At 33.1% G+C, this 21,348-nt stretch overlaps 1 protein-coding gene and 1 non-coding gene across 2 annotated transcripts in view; both read right to left on the bottom strand.

The window, feature by feature from the left end:
* Positions 1-21,348, bottom strand: part of Oatp74D (Organic anion transporting polypeptide 74D) — a 77,139-nt gene that overhangs the window by 34,323 nt on the left and 21,468 nt on the right. The window contains exon 3 of the mRNA XM_089649990.1: positions 12,979-13,119. Within this exon, the coding sequence (XP_089506116.1) occupies positions 12,979-13,119 (141 nt within the window). The remainder of the gene's footprint in view (positions 1-12,978; positions 13,120-21,348) is intronic.
* On the bottom strand, positions 2,555-2,627 carry TRNAF-GAA (transfer RNA phenylalanine (anticodon GAA)). Its single transcript has one exon. It is a non-coding gene; the product is annotated as a tRNA-Phe (tRNA).

Raw genomic sequence — 21,348 nt, 5'->3', positions numbered from 1 at the left:
TGTCCGCGTGTGTGCACGTCATCATCCAAATAATAATATGTATCATTTAACCGTATCACATCACCTTATCCGCGTATCATGATCGCTACTGTGTACGTGTGATATGCAGTCACATATACGCCACTAGGATATGATAAGTGATACGGCCAGTTCCATCTCGAGTCGAATTTTGCTCGGTCATCAAAGGAGATACGAATGTATTTGAGGTATTTGGACGCGATCACAGAAATGTATGTCCACAACTTGATACGAGACTTGAAACGATACGATCTGATACGGTAAAATGAGAACAATGTAAATCAAACCCATCTTTCTACTAAATACCACAAATACAGCAACTATTGTGATGCCCTATTCAGATGGGGGGTAAAAACGACTCATGGGTGCTTTTAATTCTGCCTCATTCCGGTGTCATATAACACACCATCCGATTAAGATTACGCTTTTAAAAAATCATCGTCGTTCTAACAGGTAAATGATAAATCACCGATTGGATATCTTTATGACTTTAAAAAGGTCAGAGAAAAAATTACAACGCAAAACAAACGTTTGATTCGTCAACAAAAAATCATGGTTCATGTATCTTTTTTGCCGATGCAAAGCAAAGTGTGATTTGTAAAATTATCGGCATAATATGCAAATTGTTTTAGGAGTCAAATTACATTTAGCATGACTCGTTCTAAAAAAGAGTGACATATTTTCATATTAAAGCACATGAAAATGATTTAACGTATATGGGAATCAAGAGTACAAAAATGTGAGTGCACAGAAGTTTGTAAGTTTGATAATAAATGGCTATAGTATTAAATGTATACACTTGTGAAAATCACGGGATATTATAATTATAGAATTTATTAATAAATATATTTGCTTCGTGATGCCTTTCAAAGGATGATCAGACATTTACCGTTAGTAAACATAAAAATAACGAAATCTGTCAAAATTTAAACAAATGAAATACTCCTATAAAATATAAAATTATTAATTAATAAAATAATTTTGATACCTACTTTATCGCTTGTCTGAATAGTTCCGACAATCAGTTCCAATTTTTAAGATCAAGGCAAATCACAGTTCTAGAGGTTGAACCAGAGTTATACAGAGACACACCATCGAAAGTATTATTTTTAATTGTGTTCTTAGGTGCAACATATTTAATAGGCAAGAACATGCACAATTTTAAATTCAAATTAATACTTCACTTTGAAAGCGGGAAAATAGGTACCTACTTACATAATTACCGGTCAAAAATGTTTACAAACGCGATTTCGTTATCTGACATCGGAATTGTTTCTTTCAAAATATGGCGTACCTATTCCTAATTCAAACTTTCAATTTTTTTATTGTTGATTTATAGCCTTCTAAACACGGAAACCACCGGGTACCTACCGAGTGGTATCTGTGTAGTGTGTAGTTTGTACCGGCCTATTATTGAGGGGCTTCCGCATTTTTTTCTAAATAATAGAATACACCACTTTTGATTGTTTTTTTTTTTTGGTTAGGGAAGGATATATTATAAGGATTTTTTTTTTTTTTTTACTTTTCATTGTATTTTCTGAAAATAAACATATGGCACTTAGGACGGATTGTTTCACAGAATTTGAACAATTGATCAAATTTCAAAGTTGATTTTCAAGTTCTATGAAGGTTATTATTTCAGTTTTGTGAAACAACTGGATACATCTATTTTTAAATGTCTTATAAAACATTAAAAAGGTGAACCGAACTTTCCTATCCAGGAACTGGACTCGACAACTTTACCAACATCGCCAAATGCCAATCGTGTATAACCGACAATTATTTAGTATATTAACTGCTGTAAAGTAATACGATTTCAGAGAAATGCATATATGTCCGTGTGTGTGTATACGTGATTGCCACCAAATGCACTGTCATCGATAACGAGTCAATCTGCCGGGTTACAGCTCGATCGGATGTCGGGAAGTGGGTCAATTTCCGCTTCCAAGATTTGCATTCATTCATTACCAAAAACCAAAGTGAAATTCAAATAGATGTATGTAAAAGAAAACGAATAATGTTAGAGATTAGTGTGCAATTACGTTCAATAACGTACGCAAGCTAAAATCGTGAAAACCATTTTCAGTTGAGGCGGTCATCGCTGTTGTGGCGTAACCCAAAAAATGTCAAGCTGAGATAATTGCATTTAAAAAATTTAAATGTGGAGGTGGTTCAAGTAAAATTTCATTTATTTATTTAAAAATAATAATGCACAACGTGTGCCATTAACATAGATATAAAGTTATAAGTACAAAGTATAAAGTGTAAGAAAATATAAAATACAAAAGGCAAAGTTTTATTTTTATTAAAATGAGATATTAATGAAATGTAATTATTTTCCATTGACGCCAAACTGTACACACCCATAAATAATCGTTATCGTCAAATTACATAAATTATCAAATTACGGGTGACTTAAGTAGCGTAGCTATCTATCTGTTTTCAGAATAACCAGTTATTTTTTAATTATTATAAGCAATAATTAGTCGCCTGTAATATCAATAAAAATTGAAAATATCTCCCGAGTAAAAATAAATGCCGACGACGGGAATTGAACCCGTGCCTTCTGATGTTCGGTCAGATGCTCTGGACCACTGAGCCACGTCGGCTTATTTCCAATACGCCAAATAATTCAATATGTACTAGTACTCCAATCAAGAATTACTGATATTACAGGCGACTAAATATTGCTTATAATAATTTATTATCCTCTGTGCTATGCATAAAAACCTTGTCTTATAAGCATTAGTTTATCATTAAAAAAACCCAGTTATTTTTGGTTTAAGAAAATACAAAAGGAATAAAAAAATATAATTGTAAGTAAATCAAAAACCTCTGAAGTGAGAACTTTAGTAGGAGACAATATAAATGTAACACTATCAGATAATAAACAGAGCAGCTAAAGTACCTGGATCAAAAACAAGAAATAAAAAAGACTTCTAAAACAACTATACTTTGCATAAGTTAAAAACGTGAAATTCGCTGTGAAATACATTGTTGGTTGATCTTTTCACTTCTATTTGATGAAACATACCATTTAAAGTCCCTTAGGATTGTTAACTTCATTTAGGATTTTTTGTGTGATACGTCACTTCCCTGGATGGCCACATCGGTTTTAAAACGTCAAGCACAAAATTTCAAAGGCCGACCCAATGCATATATTTAAAAAAAATCATATCAATGCATATATGTGAATGTGAAAATTTATGTAAATAAATACAGAGCGCGACAAATCAGACCCTTTTCATAAATACAGTGATCTCACTAGCAAAAATTGGAATTTAAAATTTATTATTATCAATTTCATATGAAGTAAACCCATCAATTTGATTGTCCAGAAAAGGGAAACCTTCCCAGTTAGACAGTCAAAGATTCACTATTCTGTAATTGTGTTGTTTAGTATCTAGTAATAAATAAATAAAAATCGATTTTAATCCTTTTTAAATGCAATTCTATTAATTTCTGACATTTGTTAATGCGCTGCCTTCAAGCTATCTGTAAGTTACTTGTGTTTTTTGTATTCAGATAGCTGATTACATTTTCTAAAAGAAAGTCCACGATAAGTACAATCTAAAATATTTGGAACTGGGTTAATTATGTGATTGAAAAAATGAACTTGCCCAGCCATAGCTGGGAAGCAAAATAAGAAAACTCTAGACCAACAAAAGGCAAAACGCAATGCACAGTGCCCATTTCTCATTGGGACTCAATGCGTGGGTCTTTTCATAAATGTGCACGTGAACCAAACCAAAATTGTGTTAGGGTTATTTTTCAATGGATATGCCGTGTCTAATCTAATATTAGTTTATGTAATCCTTACTATTATTTTAACAATTAATTAATTTAAATAACATATAATATGTTTTGCTGCACGTATCAAAGTGGTAAATACTCTCAGTATCGCCCGTATGAAAGACCACAATTCTTGCTTGAAATGGCTTTAGTCATATTTGGTGACTTTTTGACAGACTTTTCTCTACTTCCTTCAGCCTAACAACATACCCCATATGGGGATGCTTTATTTCGACTGGCCCCAGACAGAGGAGACTCTTGCGCGGTATTCACATAAAACACTGATAAACATAAAAGACTATAATTTTGCTTAGGTACTGTCAACAGAAAATCTATTCACGTGATTTATTCTAAGCCAATTAAAAATGCATGCGAGGTTAGACAATTTATTCGCCAGACACCGTTTTTACGAGAGTTATTATTATTATTGAAGACGAATATAAAAGTCAAATCGATAATGTGTCATTGATTCCAAATGCATGAGGCATAAAAAAATCAAATGATTCGACCTGAAGAAGGCAAATATGTAAAAGATATTGCCCGACTTGACTGCATGGCCAGAGCTAGAGCTAGTCGCACCTAGCATCTGCCAATTGAGTGAATAGTCCCGATGCATCAAGCAGGGCTAGTTGTAACGGGTGCAGCGGAATCAACAGACATCAGTGGCGCTAAACCGTTTCAAACGGGGACCAATAAACACAAAATAAACTTATTAAATTATATACAGTGTCCGGACTCTAATTACTAGAGACTCAAAAATCGATCTGAGCATTCTGATTTTTATTCCATTTTTTGGGCAAATAAAGGGTTAAAAATACTTTTAAAGTCGACATTTAATGAACAGCTCATAGTAACCCCGTAGCGACCGAATATTTGGAATTTGAATTACTCGAAAACAAAAACTCAAAAAATAAATATACCACTACAAATGTGATGTAGATTTGCCAGTTTCCGGCTTGTACCACGAGTTTACAGACACCGTGTATAGTGTGATTTTAGGTCAGGCTGTTTGTTTGGGTGTTTTACAAAAATTCAAATGTAACCTTTCCACGAAATGAACTATCAGCGCCATTCTGATTATTTGAACATTCGGAGCTAGTGGGACTCTGGCAAACTAAATGTTGTGAGGTTTAATAAGAAAGCGGGGATGAGATGAAGGAGGGAAAGAATATCCGGCGTACTCTTGTTCATATACTTACTGCGCCATAATTCTAAAGAAACAGTCGAAGACATATTATTTAATTATTATTGTTTCAATAAAATTATGTATTTTCAAACATTATTTGATCATCTGGGCCTCACTGGGTGCGCTTTGCTCGTGAGGAGGAATGAAATTGGCGTGAAGGTAGCAAGGAGATTATATGCCAGAAGTGTCTGACGTGTTGCCTACCCTTGCGGTAAAACGGCGTAATGAAAAGTTTATTTTTACTAAACATGTCGTGAACTGGAAAAAAACTACGCTCTATTGACGTATTTATTAATTTTATTTTAGCCATTTGTACATCCAAGTTTACAAATGTCTGATTTATTATTACTTACAAATCAACATTATTACATTTTTTTATTATTTACTAGCTGTACCCCGCCACGCGTTGATGTGGCTCAGTCTGTCTGTGTAGATAGAGAAACAATAGCGCGTGTTGCTTTTGCTTCCAACAGATTGCGCTGATTTTCAAAAAAAGCATGTTTTTATCTGTCACAGCTCACAGGTGAAATCTATACAAGGTACTGTATATAAAAATTTAAAATTGAGGAACTTTCGGAGATTTAAGATTTCAAACAAACGAACATTTATATTTTTATTTATATAGATTAGATTTTCTTTTGATTAATAATATGGTTCCTACAATCCAGTTTCTATGTATCAATTGGTCAGACTTCATGATTCCCGGCAGTATTATTTTGTATTGTAAACTATTTTGTGTATTGGCTTTGTCCCTTTTTTGGAAGCGTAATTCATTGCACTTTCTTCTGTTATGTCTGTGAATGTATAACAAAAGAAAGTGTTTTGGTAATCGGTTGTTTATTATTGTATGTATAAATACCATCGCAATTAAAAAATTTGTTTTTGTTGTTTATTTTTGGGGTGTTATGCCGTGTTGCGCTAACTCCTTCTTTAGCCGACGTTTCGGACAGCGTTGCAGTGTCCATCATCAGGGCAGATCCGGTAGATCCGAAGATGTGTAAATTAATTAAACACTGCAACGCTGTTCGAAACGTCGACTAAAGAAGGAGTTAGCGCAACACGGCATAACACCCCAAAAACAAACAACAAAAATGCTTTTGGCCGTGAGAATCTAAAAACTTACCAAAAAATTTGTTACTTTTAATTATTACTCTCATTGTTATATTTTGAAAAATTTGGAACTTGTCAGTTCATAAGGTGAATATCGTTTATTTTTAATTTTTGTTATGACGCCTAGATCGCGCCAACTCAGATGAATGAAACATTATTGCCGAAAGAATGTTGTTATCGCGCTAAACATTGATTTTCACGAAGATAATTTTAAAACAATTTACGCACACACACACCAACATGAAATTACTATCTCGGTACGGCCTTGGGGCGTTAAACGTAAAAATATATTACCATAAATTATAACATTTTAGAGTTTTATAATACTCACGGAATATGCTTCACAGTTATCTTACGGGTCATATGGTAAATAAACAAATACAGATTGCTTTAGTGATGTGATCTTCTTTGGACGGCCGCGGACTCAGATTAGCTTTCTCTTCTATCCCGACTTCTCAGTTCCACTCCTCTGGCTAACAGCGCTAGGCGGCTAGGCGGATAGGCGGGAAGGGGCCACAGAATGACCGTGACCGCGACATTGAATGGAAATAATCATCAGTCTGGGGATTTTTTGTCTGGCCTACGTAGCACACTTTGCACGTCTTGCTCATCGGTTAGGATTGATAGCTGCACAAATGCTTACACTTGGCGACCGTGAAATAAGAATCCCTGCTAAGAAATACTGCTGAAGTTAACCCTTAAATGCATGATTTATTTATTTTACTGGAAAAAAATATATTTTGTAGATATTTACATGCATATGCAAGGAAATATAAAGAATTTTTTTTTTTGTAATTTTTTAATGATATTTGATTTAAAAAAATTGTTGCAGGTTTACAATAGGTACCATGTATTTAATAAAAATTAATATGAACAATTTACGTATGAAAAAAAAAATAAAAAACCTAAAAAAATTTCTCAAAACTAATAAGTGTACCGGAAAAATACGAGTTATTACATATAAGTATTGTATTATTGTATCTACTTACCTAAGAAAATCAAAATAATAACAGCAAAACAAAACTGTAATTCTAACCTCCAACCAATTTTCGAGAATCTTCACTTTGTTAAAGAAAAAGTGACATTTGACATTGGCGAAAGAAAAAAAAAGGTGATGCCACTCGATAAAATATATTACCGTGAACTTGATAATTCTAAAACGGCATGCATTAAGTGTACACCAAAGAGTTAAGGGTGGTTTGATTGCGCTTATGATTACTGCCCAAATGCTTACATTACTTACCCTGTCTGACCGTGAAATAAGAATCCTTGCTCACTACTATCGCTTGTGCTTATGATTACTGCCCAAATGCTTACATTACTTACCCTGGCTAACCGTGAAATAAGAATCCCTGCTCACAACTAACGCTCGTGCTTATGATTACTGCCCAAATGCTTACATTACTTACCCTGGCTAACCGTGAAATAAGAATCCCTGCTCACTACTAACGCTTGTGCTTATGATTACTGCCCAAATGCTTACATTGCTTACCCTGGCTAACCGTGAAATAAGAATCCCCGCCACTACTACCGCTTGTGCTTATGATTACTGCCCAAATGCTTACATTGCTTACCCTGGCTAACCGTGAAATAAGAATCCCTGCTCACTACTACCGCTTGTGCTTATGATTACTGCCCAAATGCTTACATTACTTACCCTGGCTAACCGTGAAATAAGAATCCCTGCTCACTACTACCGCTTGTGCTTATGATTACTGTCCAATTGCTTATATTGCTTACCCTGGCTAACCGTGAAATAAGAATCCCTGCTCACTACTACCGCTTGTGCTTATGATTACTGTCCAATTGCTTATATTGCTTACCCTGGCTAACCGTGAAATAAGAATCCCTGCTCACTACTACCGCTTGTGCTTATGATTACTGTCCAATTGCTTATATTGCTTACCCTGGCTAACCGTGAAATAAGAATCCCTGCTCACTACTACCGCTTGTGCTTATGATTACTGTCCAATTGCTTATATTGCTTACCCTGGCTAACCGTGAAATAAGAATCCCTGCTCACTACTACCGCTTGTGCTTATGATTACTGCCCAAATGCTTACATTGCTTACCCTGGCTAACCGTGAAATAAGAATCCCTGCTCACTACTACCGCTTGTGCTTATGATTACTGCCCAAATGCTTACATTACTTACCCTGGCTAACCGTGAAATAAGAATCCCTGCTCACTACTACCGCTTGTGCTTATGATTACTGTCCAATTGCTTATATTGCTTACCCTGGCTAACCGTGAAATAAGAATCCCTGCTCACTACTACCGCTTGTGCTTATGATTACTGTCCAATTGCTTATATTGCTTACCCTGGCTAACCGTGAAATAAGAATCCCTGCTCACTACTACCGCTTGTGCTTATGATTACTGTCCAATTGCTTATATTGCTTACCCTGGCTAACCGTGAAATAAGAATCCCTGCTCACTACTACCGCTTGTGCTTATGATTACTGTCCAATTGCTTATATTGCTTACCCTTGGCGACCGTGAAATACGAATCCCTGGTTACTCCTACTGCCCGTGCTTATAGTTACTGATCAAATGCTTTCTTTCCTTTTTATTACTATCTGTACGATAAATAATATTATTTGCCCACAACTCGTACGATTGTTGCCCAAATGGGGTATTTAAATACTACGTGTCTCTCTGTTGCTACCGTGGAATAAATAACCCTTAGGTACTAGGAACCTCAAAATAAAATACAAAAAAAAGAATTTCACAAAAACGGCGCTATTTAAGTTCCAATAATCATTATTAAATCGCTAAAAACGCAATTTTCAAATTCGCATTATGTTTGCCAAATTCTATTTATTTTTGAGATATATTGTAACAAATGTGACATTATGTTAACTTTTCGGTTTTTTTAAGAAAAAAAATAGTGGCGGATCGCAGTATTTTTTTTCTTCAAAATCGAAATATTAATGCGGCATTTTCGGATGAAGTTATCTGCATGGCTTTGGCAGTTAAAGCTTGTCAAAACAGACAAATAAATATTTAGATGTTTGTTACTCCTTTCATATTTTAAAATGCGAAAATTTGCGTCATTTGCCGGAAAATGACGAATTTCGCGTTATTCTCATGAAAATAGCTAAATTTGCGTTTATTACTTAAAAATTCGCATTAACGCGTAATTTCAAGGTTATACCTATTACTCGTGATTTTCCTGCCTAAATGCTTAATATTCATTTCATTTATTTATTTATTCCTTTATTTATTCATTTTTGGGAAATCAACAGTTACATTTTTACAGATTGTACATAAGTAAAATAGCCAAAATAAAACCAATTACGGATTTCCTCCTTGTGACTTTACGTAAGACAGCATTAGAAGAAATAATTAAATTTATGAGAAATGTGAAGTTATAATTATATAAAATAAAAGAATTGTATAAAATAATAGAACAAAATAATACAACAAAAATAACAAAAATAAAGGGGAAAAAAAAAACTAAAATTTATATAAAATAAAAGATTATCGATACATTGGTAACCATAAGAATACAAACAATATTGTGCATATAAATCATATCATAACCATAACCATAAGAAGACAATGTTGTGCATATAAATATTTATAAGATGTTTATTGTCAGGTGGGATGTACGAAGTACATATGTGAATTTTTTTACCAGGAAGTGATATAGTTACCCATATGTCTTCCGCTTCAGAATCCCATTCTAGTTTTTGATCAGAAATTAATTTACTTTTGACTGCAATTAAAACTCCACCACCGCGATTTTGATTGAGGTTATGATAATCTCTATCTCGTCTGTAAATATGGTACCGTGGATCGAAAAGTTCCTCATTAAAGATTGAATTGTTAAGCCATGTTTCACTGAGACATATAATGTCATAGTTGTTTAATAATACATTTTGAAGAAAAATATGTGTCTTGGTTCTGAGACCTCTTAAGTTTTGATAGTATAATTCTAGAGATTCCATTGTATTAAGTAGTGCAGTTAATATAAAGTTGCTGGAAAGTTAGTTGATGGAAATATTGTATGTTTTTAGTTTTTCTAGATCATTATAATTATTTATGCAATGGTGATTTGTGTTTTCATTAAGTCTTACATAAATTTTACAATTTTTGATCCAACAGAATTTGAATTTATTAATTTTGGTAAACTCTCTGACCTTTTTGTAGAGTAGGTACTTTGTTTTTATGAGTTAAATGTTCATTTATATAGATCCGTAGTTTTCCATTAAAGTTAATATCCTCTGCTGTTAGGCCCCTTCTTGTCCGGATTGCTGCTATGATTTCGTCTTTCTGTTTCCTGCCCTTTAGTTTTACTATAATATTCCGCGGTCTTCCTTCAATCTTCTCCTTGGGGGTGACTCGGGTGGCGTATTCAATGTCGTCGCTTACTATATTTAATTCTGAATAGATCCTTTTGATAATCTCCGTCAGGTTCTCTTGTTTTTTTTTCTGGTATCCCAATGATCTCTATGTTATTAATGCGTGCGTGTTGTTCGTTAGCATCCAATTGTTTTTGTAATTCTTTAAATTCACTTTGTATTACGGCGTTTTGTTCCAGAGTTTTTTCAAGGTTGTTGTTTTTTTTCGTATCAATTTTTTTTTCTAGAGTTAATATTTTATTTTTTAATTCCTCGATTTCTTCTTTATACTCGTTTCTGATGATTTCCAGAAATTGTACCTTAAATTCTTCAAACTTTTTGTCAAGAAGTTGGAGGAGTTGGGTGTCCGTAGTATTTAGTGTTTTTGCAGTTGCTCGTGTAGTCATTTTGGCACGAAATATTAATTAGTATAACTTCACTTCACTATTAAAGCTATTAAAATATAGATATTTAGATTTTAGCTAGAATTTTTTATTTTATTTTGAGATATTTCAAGAGTGAAATAAAAACACGACAGCTGTCATTGAATGTTATTGTTGTCTGCTATATTGGTTTATTTATATTGATACACGTGGAAGAAAAATGCTTACCCACTATTCGTGTGATTATTTCGTATTCTGAGTTATCTGTCTTGCAGGTTTGTTTGAAATGCAATAATTCTCTTAATATTTTACAAAGCCGTTATATTGGAATTATGTACTCCAGTCATATATTTAATTCACATAGTTACCGATAAATCGTTAAAATATTCTAAATTAATGAGTCGCTTATCACGAGCAAGCAATAACATATATGTGAACTTTCAGGATTAGCCCGTTTCTCTTCCGTCCTTAGAGGAGCAAAAGACAGAAAGTAATAAAACGAAAAAACATGCAATATCTGTTCAAGATGATCTCAAAATGAGGACTAAGAAAGCCGTGTAAAAATTATTACATTCCAAGGTATAGGACTCATATTATTATAATATGACCTCCGAATTCGTAGAGAAATTGTGACGCTGTTCAAACTATTTCCTACGCATAACCGTAGGCGCGAATGAACGGAATTGGTCATTCTTGTAATATTTACAAGCAAAACACGTATTCCCAGCTGAGGCACTGTCGAAGGAGGCACCTATTGTCGCCTAACACTACACAGCCTGGCTTCACAGTCATGTGGAAACAATATCATCAGAAACTAAACGCCAAGTCTTGGAGATCGTAATAATACTTGTCAACGATAGCATCATGACGGGAACACGTAGTTTTAAAATTACTGAATATCCCTTCAATAAATTCAACGGTTTTATTTAATTTTTTATTATTGTTATCAAGTTTAATTTGTAGAACCATTAAATTTATTATTTTTTTGACAATTTAATAATGCCTTCAGAGGGCGAAACAGCCGTCAGGCGTAATAATAATTACACAACAGAACTTGTTTAGTAATAAACTGTGTTTTGTAAACGTAATAATAATACTATTGAATTAACAAAACAAAAAACAAAAATTCAACGTCGTTCACAGATTTAGGTGAACATTGGAGACTTCTCACTCTTGTAGGGTAATTAATACCTGTTCAAAATTAATATCTGACTCTTTTAACAAATTTAACATTTTGAAGCCAACATAGTAGGTACGAATTTATATCTTGGTATATTAACCGTTCAAGCGTTTTTAGCCGAGGGGGGTCCCTTACAATTGATCGATGAACTAAAAGGTTTTGGTAGAATAAATAATTATTGTCCTCCAAAGCACAGGCGAAATCCACACTTGGTGAATAATCCAGACGTGGCCAAATTCATTGGCGATTCCGTGAAGCAATTCTGTTTGATTCGATCATTGAATTCAGTTTCAGGTACATATTATATATTCTATTCAATCCTAAAATGGTCCAATTTTTTAATATTGGTGAAATCTAGTTTAACCTCCCAAATTATAATACTAACAAAGATTTTCACAAATTTTTGCATATCTATTTGCACCTAAATGACATTATCATGTTGTGGTGATTTGAGTATTTGGCCGACTGATTTGACGGGATGTTTTGAAATAGGGAATCAAAAATCAATTTACTGTAAAGTCAGATTCAGTGCAGTAAACAAAAGAATTGATTCCTTTAATTCATTCAGTAGTTTTGTTTAAGTGTAATTGAATAAGATTCGGTGGAGTAAGCCCATGAATTGATTACTTACTTAAAAGTCGGTTCTTTTAATTCAGTGAATTAAAAGAACCGACTCATTTAGTAAATCAAAAGAATTGATTATTTTGATTCCTTCTGTTTTCGTCCACGTCAAGATGGCACTACAATATTGTAACTGAATCTGATTCAGTGCATTAAGCAAAATTATTTAGATTAATTTGGCGAACCAAAATAATTAATTCTGTGCATTCATTTAGTGAATAAAAATAATTGTTTACATTGATTCATTGCATTTCGTCCACGTCTAGATGAGTCTCCAACCTTGCAGCTTATTTGGGCAATGAACATCTATAGTATACAGTGGTTGGGTTGACAGTGACTTACCGAGCCACCAAGCGCCCACCCAGCTGGGGTCGGTGGGGTGCAGTCCGGGGGGCGAGGATAGGTCGGCGTACACCCTGGTGCAGAAGGAGCCCAAGATGAAGCCACCCGCGGGGCCCACGATGCGCACTCCGATGGTGATAGCTGTGAACACACATATGAGCAAATTAATTGTCATTTTTTAACAGTGTATCCTGTCAAACAGTGGTGCCAATGGTGCTGGGTGTGTTAATGGTCATAATAATACAGGGTATCTACCAAGCAGCGATTTTTGTCATTGGTTCTTAAAAGGAAGGTGGCGTTGTTAGTTGCATCGTCGTATAGAAATATGCATATTTGTCTTACTACCATTAAATGCACAGTATTAAGAATCCTATAAACAACAAAAACACCAAAAATTCTAATCTGATAGGAAGATATTTACATGTACATATACAGGGTGTATCGGCACGTACCCGACAAACTTTAACCAGATATTCCTTAGCATATTTGGAGTAAAAAATCTTATGTGCACTTTGCTGTCCGGTAACGTTTTTTTTAAATAAAAAAATTATTATTCATTTTTTCACCACATGTCACCACTGTTTTATCCTTTGTCAAATTTTGAAAACCCATCTGGCAAATATTTTATTCGAATTCCGTTGAATAATGCACGTGTGTACCTATATTGGCGCACTTTTAGCATCACAACGGAATGGCACGGCACCATTCGTCTCATTTTTAACTATTATTATTTAGTGTGTGCGAAAGAGCGAAGACGCTTTTTGACATACTTGCTTATAACAGCTGTTGAACACGAAACGCAAAGCCAATGACAGTGATGTAGTGTGGAAATTTTAAAGTTTTTTGTTTTTAATTGAAAAAAAAATGCTACCGGACAGCAAAGTGCCCATAACATTTTTTGCTCCAAATGTGCTAAGGAATAGCTGGTTAAAGTTTGTCGGGTTAGTGCCGATACACCCTGTATAATTATACAAAATATAAGACAGTAACAAAAAAAATCCCACAAAGGCGAAGCCTGTGCGTGGGTATTATAAATTATGTATACAAAACAGTGGTGGTTAAATAAAGAAAAAAAATATAGTACCTATAGATAGATGAATGTGATTTTACAGGAGTTGCTGTGAATTTAGTAAAAACAGTTAAAGTTTAAGTTAAAGTTGAAGTTAAAGTAATTTTAAAAGGTTTTTAATGTAGGCGGTAGTGGCGTATTTTAGGCATCATAGGCGTAGTACAAATTATAGTAAAAAATTATAACTTCCAGATTTTCTTACCCAGCTTTTAACATTCATTTTATACGAGTTTAGGTTTTGGCACATATTGATGGAATTCGGTGAGGAATTAAACAATTTTGGGCCAATATATTTAATGTGTCTTTGGACCAGCCAGGTTTTGCAGTGGGACACTGTGTACATGAATATGTTGTGTCTCTGTCTAGAACGATTTGGGTTTTTACAGAAATTATAAGGACGAGTGTATATACATTGGACACAGTAGATCCGCCTTAGTTCCATAATGTCAGTTTTCTGAAACAATTGATCGGTGGGATATGTCTTTTTTTATTTTTATTTTTTATTTATTTATTTAACGCCCAGAGGGCTTTTACATGGTTGGTAGTATAATTTTAATTTGACAAATACTTTCAAACATAAAAAATAAGAATAAATTGGTAAATTTAAATAAATTGTCTTGGTCTTCTGGTGCATTATCTTAAAGATAGACTTCTGAACAATTTCTAGAGGTTTCATATGGTTATTGTATGAACCTCCTCAGGCGATTATTCCGTAGGAAATGGATGAAAGTACCATTGCATCATAAAGAATCCTCATGGTTTTTATGTTAACAATATTGCTCATGCGTTTGAATATGTAAATTAGGTGCCTCAGTTTTTTGACAGTTTTTTTTTTATTTGACAGTCAATAGTTACATCTTGATATTTAATACATTTTCCTAATGTTACATCTTTGCAGTTTGAGCATGTCGCAGGGTTACAATTAACATTATGGAACTTCAGGTTTAGATTTTTTAGGGGATGACTTTTGGGTATTATAGAAGGGAATAAAAACAGTTTAATCATAATTTAGACTAAGAAAATTTCTATCTAGCCAATCTTTGACTGATGCAATGCGTTTGTTGGCTTTACTAATTATATCTTCCCTTGTTTTACCTTGTACTGTTATTGCAGTATCATCGGCAAAAGAGAGAATTTTACCTGGTATTACTGTGTTGTATAGGTCATTGATGTAGATTAGAAAGAGTAATGGTCCTAAGACAGTTCCTTGTGGAACACCATGTTTTACTAGATCATAAGAGCTTGATCCTATTTTTTTGTGGATTGTTGGCGATTTAATAAGTAGCTTTTTAATAGCATGAGACTTTTGTTTTTGATACCATCGTTAAAGATATTATTTAATAGAATTCTATGGTTGACCGTGTCAAACGCTTCCTTTAGGTCTAAGAAAATCGTTAGTCTTAGTGTTAGAGTATATGTTTTTGGTTAAACTAAAGATAGCGTCGTCGGTGCAGAGGTTTGTTCTAAAGCCATATTGATTAGCTAAGAGTATCGAATTAAATTCTAGAAAATTCATATTTGCTGTTTAAACAATTTTCGAAGATTTTTGATAGTTGTGAAGTTGGAGTTATTGGTCTGTAGTTGTCTGTTTTACATTGGGATCCGGATTTATGTATTGGAATGATGTGGGAGAGTTTAAAATTGTCGGGGTAAATAATATGTCTGATGCAATTGTTAAAGATGTGATGTAATGGGATGATTATGTGTTTCTTAATTTATTCAATTGTGGTATTGCTTAAGTAATCCGGGCTATTTGCAAACTTCTCTTTAGGGTTATCAATTTGTTTTAAGATTTCAAGTTATGTTATTTCTCTGAATGTAGAAAACTCAGATGTAGTGTTTTTAGTATCTGAAAGGCTGGGGAGAGTTTGATTTGAGTGAATACTAAGATTGGGATTATTATCTATAAGGGTTGAGGCGACGTTTGTAAAGAAGTGATTGAAATTGTTAGCAATGCTCTCGAATAGAAATCAAAAGTTATTATTTTTTAATGATAAACTATTGTGTAATGCCGACGGGAATTGAATTGAACTCGGGAGATATTTTCAATTTGAATGGATATTTCAAGCGACTAATTATTGCTTATAATAATGTTTTATCCTTTGTGATATGCATAAAAAACCATTCCTTATAAACAATAGGTTTATCATTAAAAAAAAAAATAACTTTTGATTTCTATTTGAAATTTCATTGACGTTCCGTTTTTTTGAGTCGGTGTGCGCATTGTGTAGTTGTGTAGAGTAGTATTGTTGTTTTTGTTTTTTTATGATTGTGTTTAAGTAGTTTCTAAATATAATATATTCATTCCGTTTGGTGTGGTTCTGTGCTACATTGTAGGTTGTGCAATTTTTTCGTGATTTTTATAGATTTTGAAAAGTTTGTTTCTATGTTCTATTGAGATCCGCGTTCGACATGCATTGTTCTATTTGTGTACGCTTAATTTTTGGTGGTGCTATTGGTTCTTGACTTTTTAGAATGCATTTTTGTAGTATTTAAGATTACTTGGTTCAGCAAAGATGGGCATATTTGGAGAATGATGGCCGTAGAAAGTGAGGTAGTGGTCAATTTTAATTGTAGCGGATTTATGCAGTTAATTTTTATTTGATTGTAGAAAAAAATGATCTAGAAATGTATCGATAGGGTAATTAGGTCTAGTGGTGTTTTTTTTATGTAGGATAGATATTCTGTAGAATACAGAACATTTAGATATTCATTCGAGATCGGGTTTAGTATAGCGTTTGGTATATTTATACTGATGTCAACCATAAAAAATGCAAGATCAAATTGGTTTGTGCTATTGGTATGTCCAGTAAGTCTCCACACCTTATTTTTTTAAAGATGCGTTCCATTGGTATTTTAAGATTTTCTTCTTTCTTTGTGTCAACTCCATTGATTTCAAGAGACGTATCAATGGAATTTTGCAGCGATTGGTTAACAATGTGTTTTAGATTTTTGTTGTTCAACTTCTTTCATTTTTATGTGGAGATTTTTCCTCTCAACTATCGATTTTTTGTAATGGTTTTTGAAAAATCGCTTAACTGATTATTAATGTTTTTTTGGTTTGCAATTTGTGATATTATCCATCCAGGTTGGATGTCTTCGTTCAGTTGCTTGCCGTTGTGGTTTTTTTTAAAATAAATTTAATATTTTTTTTAAGTTCATTGAATGGCAATAGGATGAATTGATAGATGGCGTTAAGTATTATTATTATTGTTAGCTTTGATTTTGTCAGTATATGTCACTGCAGTGTTTTATATATATATATTATACATTGTATTATTATTATATTTATATTAGATATATATTTATTTATATCATTTTTTTTCGATAGATTGAGAGTGAATTAATAATATTAACAGAAGTTCTGAAATTCAGATACATTTATACTCGTAGGAAATAAATAAAAAAAGTGACACTATACTCTGATCCGCCATCACCCATCACACAAAAGTTGGAATAATGTATGTAAACATTTAAGTAACATTCAATGACAATATTTTTAATACATCATTTATTTACAGTATAGGATTTCCTATTTTAACATAGTAATGTAGTGTGAAGGTATAAAAGTATTTTGGAAAATTAATAGAAATGGTGTATTTTATTTATTTAATTTAAATCCAGCAGGACTGGGAGGATAGTTAGTTAATCGGTAATAATATAGACAATGCCAGAAAATAAAAACATCATATAAATAAATAAAATTAATAACAAAACGAAAATTAAAGCCTTGTCCATCAGGGTGGTCGCCGCATTATCTGCATCCATTACTCATTGAGTGGAAATAAGCCAAACTAAACTAAGCCACTCAGATGCAATCACGACAATGAGGTTGGTTGACTTCCGCGTCCTGCCCCAGAAGCTGGCAAGTCGGTGGCATGTAAGGCAGCGAATGAGTGCAACCTCCCTTCAGTGAACATCGTGGAGGCACTGCAGAACCTTGTTAGTTACATAAGTTGACTGTATGGATTGTTGTAACACAACTATATGTAATTTATAGGCTTTGTAAATGATTTTGCACAAACAAAAACTAATTTAGCAGTCACCATGACTGAAATATTATAGGCTTTGTAAATACGCGTCCGAAACTTGAGCTTGGGATATCTGTTCTAACCACTGAGCTATCGCGACAACCTGTCGTGTTTCTCCTACATAGTGATATAAAAGTGCATCTATTTTTAACATTTTTTCAAACGGAACAATGTACATACATAGTTTCATCCATTCTCGCTGCGATGCAAACTATAATAATGATGTAATCACTATTATTCCTTCTCCATATTAAAATAACAACATTATCAACAATTTTGTTGGTGCTGCAACTAAGAGATTATTTGTTGAGTTATTATTTGTTGTTATTTTTGTTAACCTCAATTCCCAGGGGTCGCGTCAGGACAGAATCATTGATAATGAATGAGTTACTTTTCATTCGGTAGGATAACCTCTAGAGAGGGCTGCGATAGTGAGTCAGCGTGTAAGCGGGCTGTCTTTAATCTACCGCTATCTCTTCATGTCCCCTGGCTCCAGTTTCCTACTTCTTCTTTGGGTTCTGACATAAACAAGGGAGATAGGCCGTGAACCATTATTAGTATGAAACCATAGACATATGAATATTAGTAGACCTGCCCTAAGTGATTAAAAGCGTATTATTCCCCACTCCCCATACCGGTTCCATTGGAACCGGCTGGGCTCGCGTATGGCTTCCCGTGAATCTTGAGAATATGACGTCATCATTCTTGTTCGAACTAGCGTCGAGCTATGGTCGAGGCATTTTATGAAATAACACGGCAAAATAGTGGCTTGTGATATGAAAACTTGTAAAAATAGATGTGAAAAAGAGAATAAACCCAATTGTCGTATTACATTCCATATGTAAGCATCATTTTAAAGCATCATTTTAAGCTTATTCACGTCGTATAATATATGAATCAGTTGTAGAAACATATACTATCACATCGAGCCAACATTGGTCGAATGTAGCGATTCTCAAGTGTGCGCATCGTTGTTACTGGGAAGTAAATTATGAACACTTATAAAAGTGTCTTAACTAAATACGTAAACAAAATATTCGACTCTGAAAATAGAAGAAATTTTTTTTGCCGAATTTGGACTTCGCAAATTTGTTCATAACGTGGCGAGTAATTTGCGCTCCCATGTAAAAATTCAAAAGCAGATTTTACTTTTAAGAACTAAATGGTGATATTATAATGCGAGATGCCTATATACTGTCAGATTGATTTATTGACGAATAAAGTAATATAGTCAGCTTTACCCCCTTCGTTCTTCAACAGTTGATTTTACCCCTCACCTTTAATTTCTAGTCTATATATTCATATGTCTGTGTATGAAACCCACAAAAATCAAAGAAAAAAGAAGTAGGTAAATTCTACCATTTAACACAGCGATGTAACTTTTTTTTTAATTCCACAAATATTTAAATACGATCATCTCAGTTTCCCATTTTGTATGTCCGATGGTTTCTTTATAACATGGTCCATTTGAGCTTACTACGGACACACAGACACGACCAAAACGAACATCTATCGGTTTATCTCTTCAGTAACCGCCGCCCGTTCTGTTAATTTTGACAGGTTTTAATAAGAATGTACAGAAAATAAAATTAATCTAATAACTTAGCAATATAACAACAAAAAATATCTATAAATTCATGTATTGTACACTTATAATGACACCCATGAGGTTTTACATTCAAAGTGAGACAATTATATAATTATTATTCCCCACAAAAATATCTATATATAATGTATTGTACACTTATAATGAAACCCATGAGGTTTTACATTCAAAGTGAGACAGTTATATAATTATTATTCCCCACAAAAATATCTATATATAATGTAGTGTACACTTATAATGACACCCATGAGGTTTTACATTCAAAGTGAGACAATTATATAATTATTATTCCCCACAAAAATATCTATATATACTGTATTGAAACCCATGAGGTTTTACATTCAAAGTGAGACAATTATTAATTATATAATTATTATTCCCCACAAAAATATCTATACATTATTGTATTGTACACTTATAATGACACCCGTGAGGTTTTACATTCAAAGTGAGACAATTATTCATTATATAATTACCATTCCCCACAATATTATATCGTTCAATTTAATAATATTATAGTTATTTTTCGATAGTAGCTAATTCAATTAAAATAATGCTTATTTGACCTTAGATAGAGGGTCTGATCGTACAATTAATTAATTAATTAATAAACCTAATTATAAACGCAATAAGTTTGACAAATTGAATGTGTAATTAATACGCCATTCATTGTAATATGATAAAAATTTTGATTTAAAATATAAATATGTTTTTTAAAAGTAAGTGCATTTGAAAAATAAATTTAAAAAATTATATTTTAATACATATATTATATAAATTATAGGATACATTTCCACATAACCTAATATAAGATTTTTGTAAATAGAAAACAACTAGATAACCGAAACAATTGTTTAAATCATTATAGAAAGGCAAAAAATCAACAACAGTGTGTGTCAAGAACAACAAATAAAACCACTAAATTAAAATATTTTTACAAAGCACCTAAATATTTAGGGACCTACATAACTAAAAACACAGCCTAATGAGGCTGACTGATTTGATTACGCTATACGCATCATGGCTTGGCATATTTCAGAATATCGCTCGCCATACAATCTCAATGGGAATGTATTTCAGCGATATGCTGAAATAGGCCAACCACGAAAATATAGCGAGCTTATAGGGTGGTCTGTTACAGGCTTTAAACACACGTACTCATATAATAAATATATATATTTACTCATTATTATCACGAGTTCCTTATCTTTTGAAGTTATTTATCTATGTATGTATTTAATTGCATGTCATGGTGGGTTATATTTCTTCTGCTCTGCGTGTATTTTTATCTGCCTACTTCTCTAATCTTACGTAATTTTTTAGGTTATCTGTAAGAAATCAGACAAACTAAACAACAAATTTTCGAACAGGATTTTATATATCCTTACCTACCTACAATTATATAGAAGAAAAAAATCGTAAAATGTTTCTAGATAAGCTCAGATATATTTTTTTATAAACGCACTGAAGTCAAGTTGTTACGATTTGTAGACCGAAGGAGATCCAAATAAATTAATATTTTTGCAAAATATGACTACCTCATCCTGGCTTCTGATATACGATCTAGTGGTCCCAGACTTCAATATTATCGATGTTGCCAGGAAGTATCATAGTCAAATGATTAAACCAAATTATATTCTATATAATGTGGTTTCGAATCCTTC

This window comes from Hesperophylax consimilis, chromosome 3, assembly GCF_061612785.1.
Source record: "Hesperophylax consimilis isolate HC1 chromosome 3, BYU_Hcon_1.0, whole genome shotgun sequence".
Taxonomy (NCBI): domain Eukaryota; kingdom Metazoa; phylum Arthropoda; class Insecta; order Trichoptera; family Limnephilidae; genus Hesperophylax; species Hesperophylax consimilis.
The sequence above is the reverse complement of the archived record's forward strand: the minus strand, read 5'-3'. Positions and strand labels throughout refer to the sequence as shown.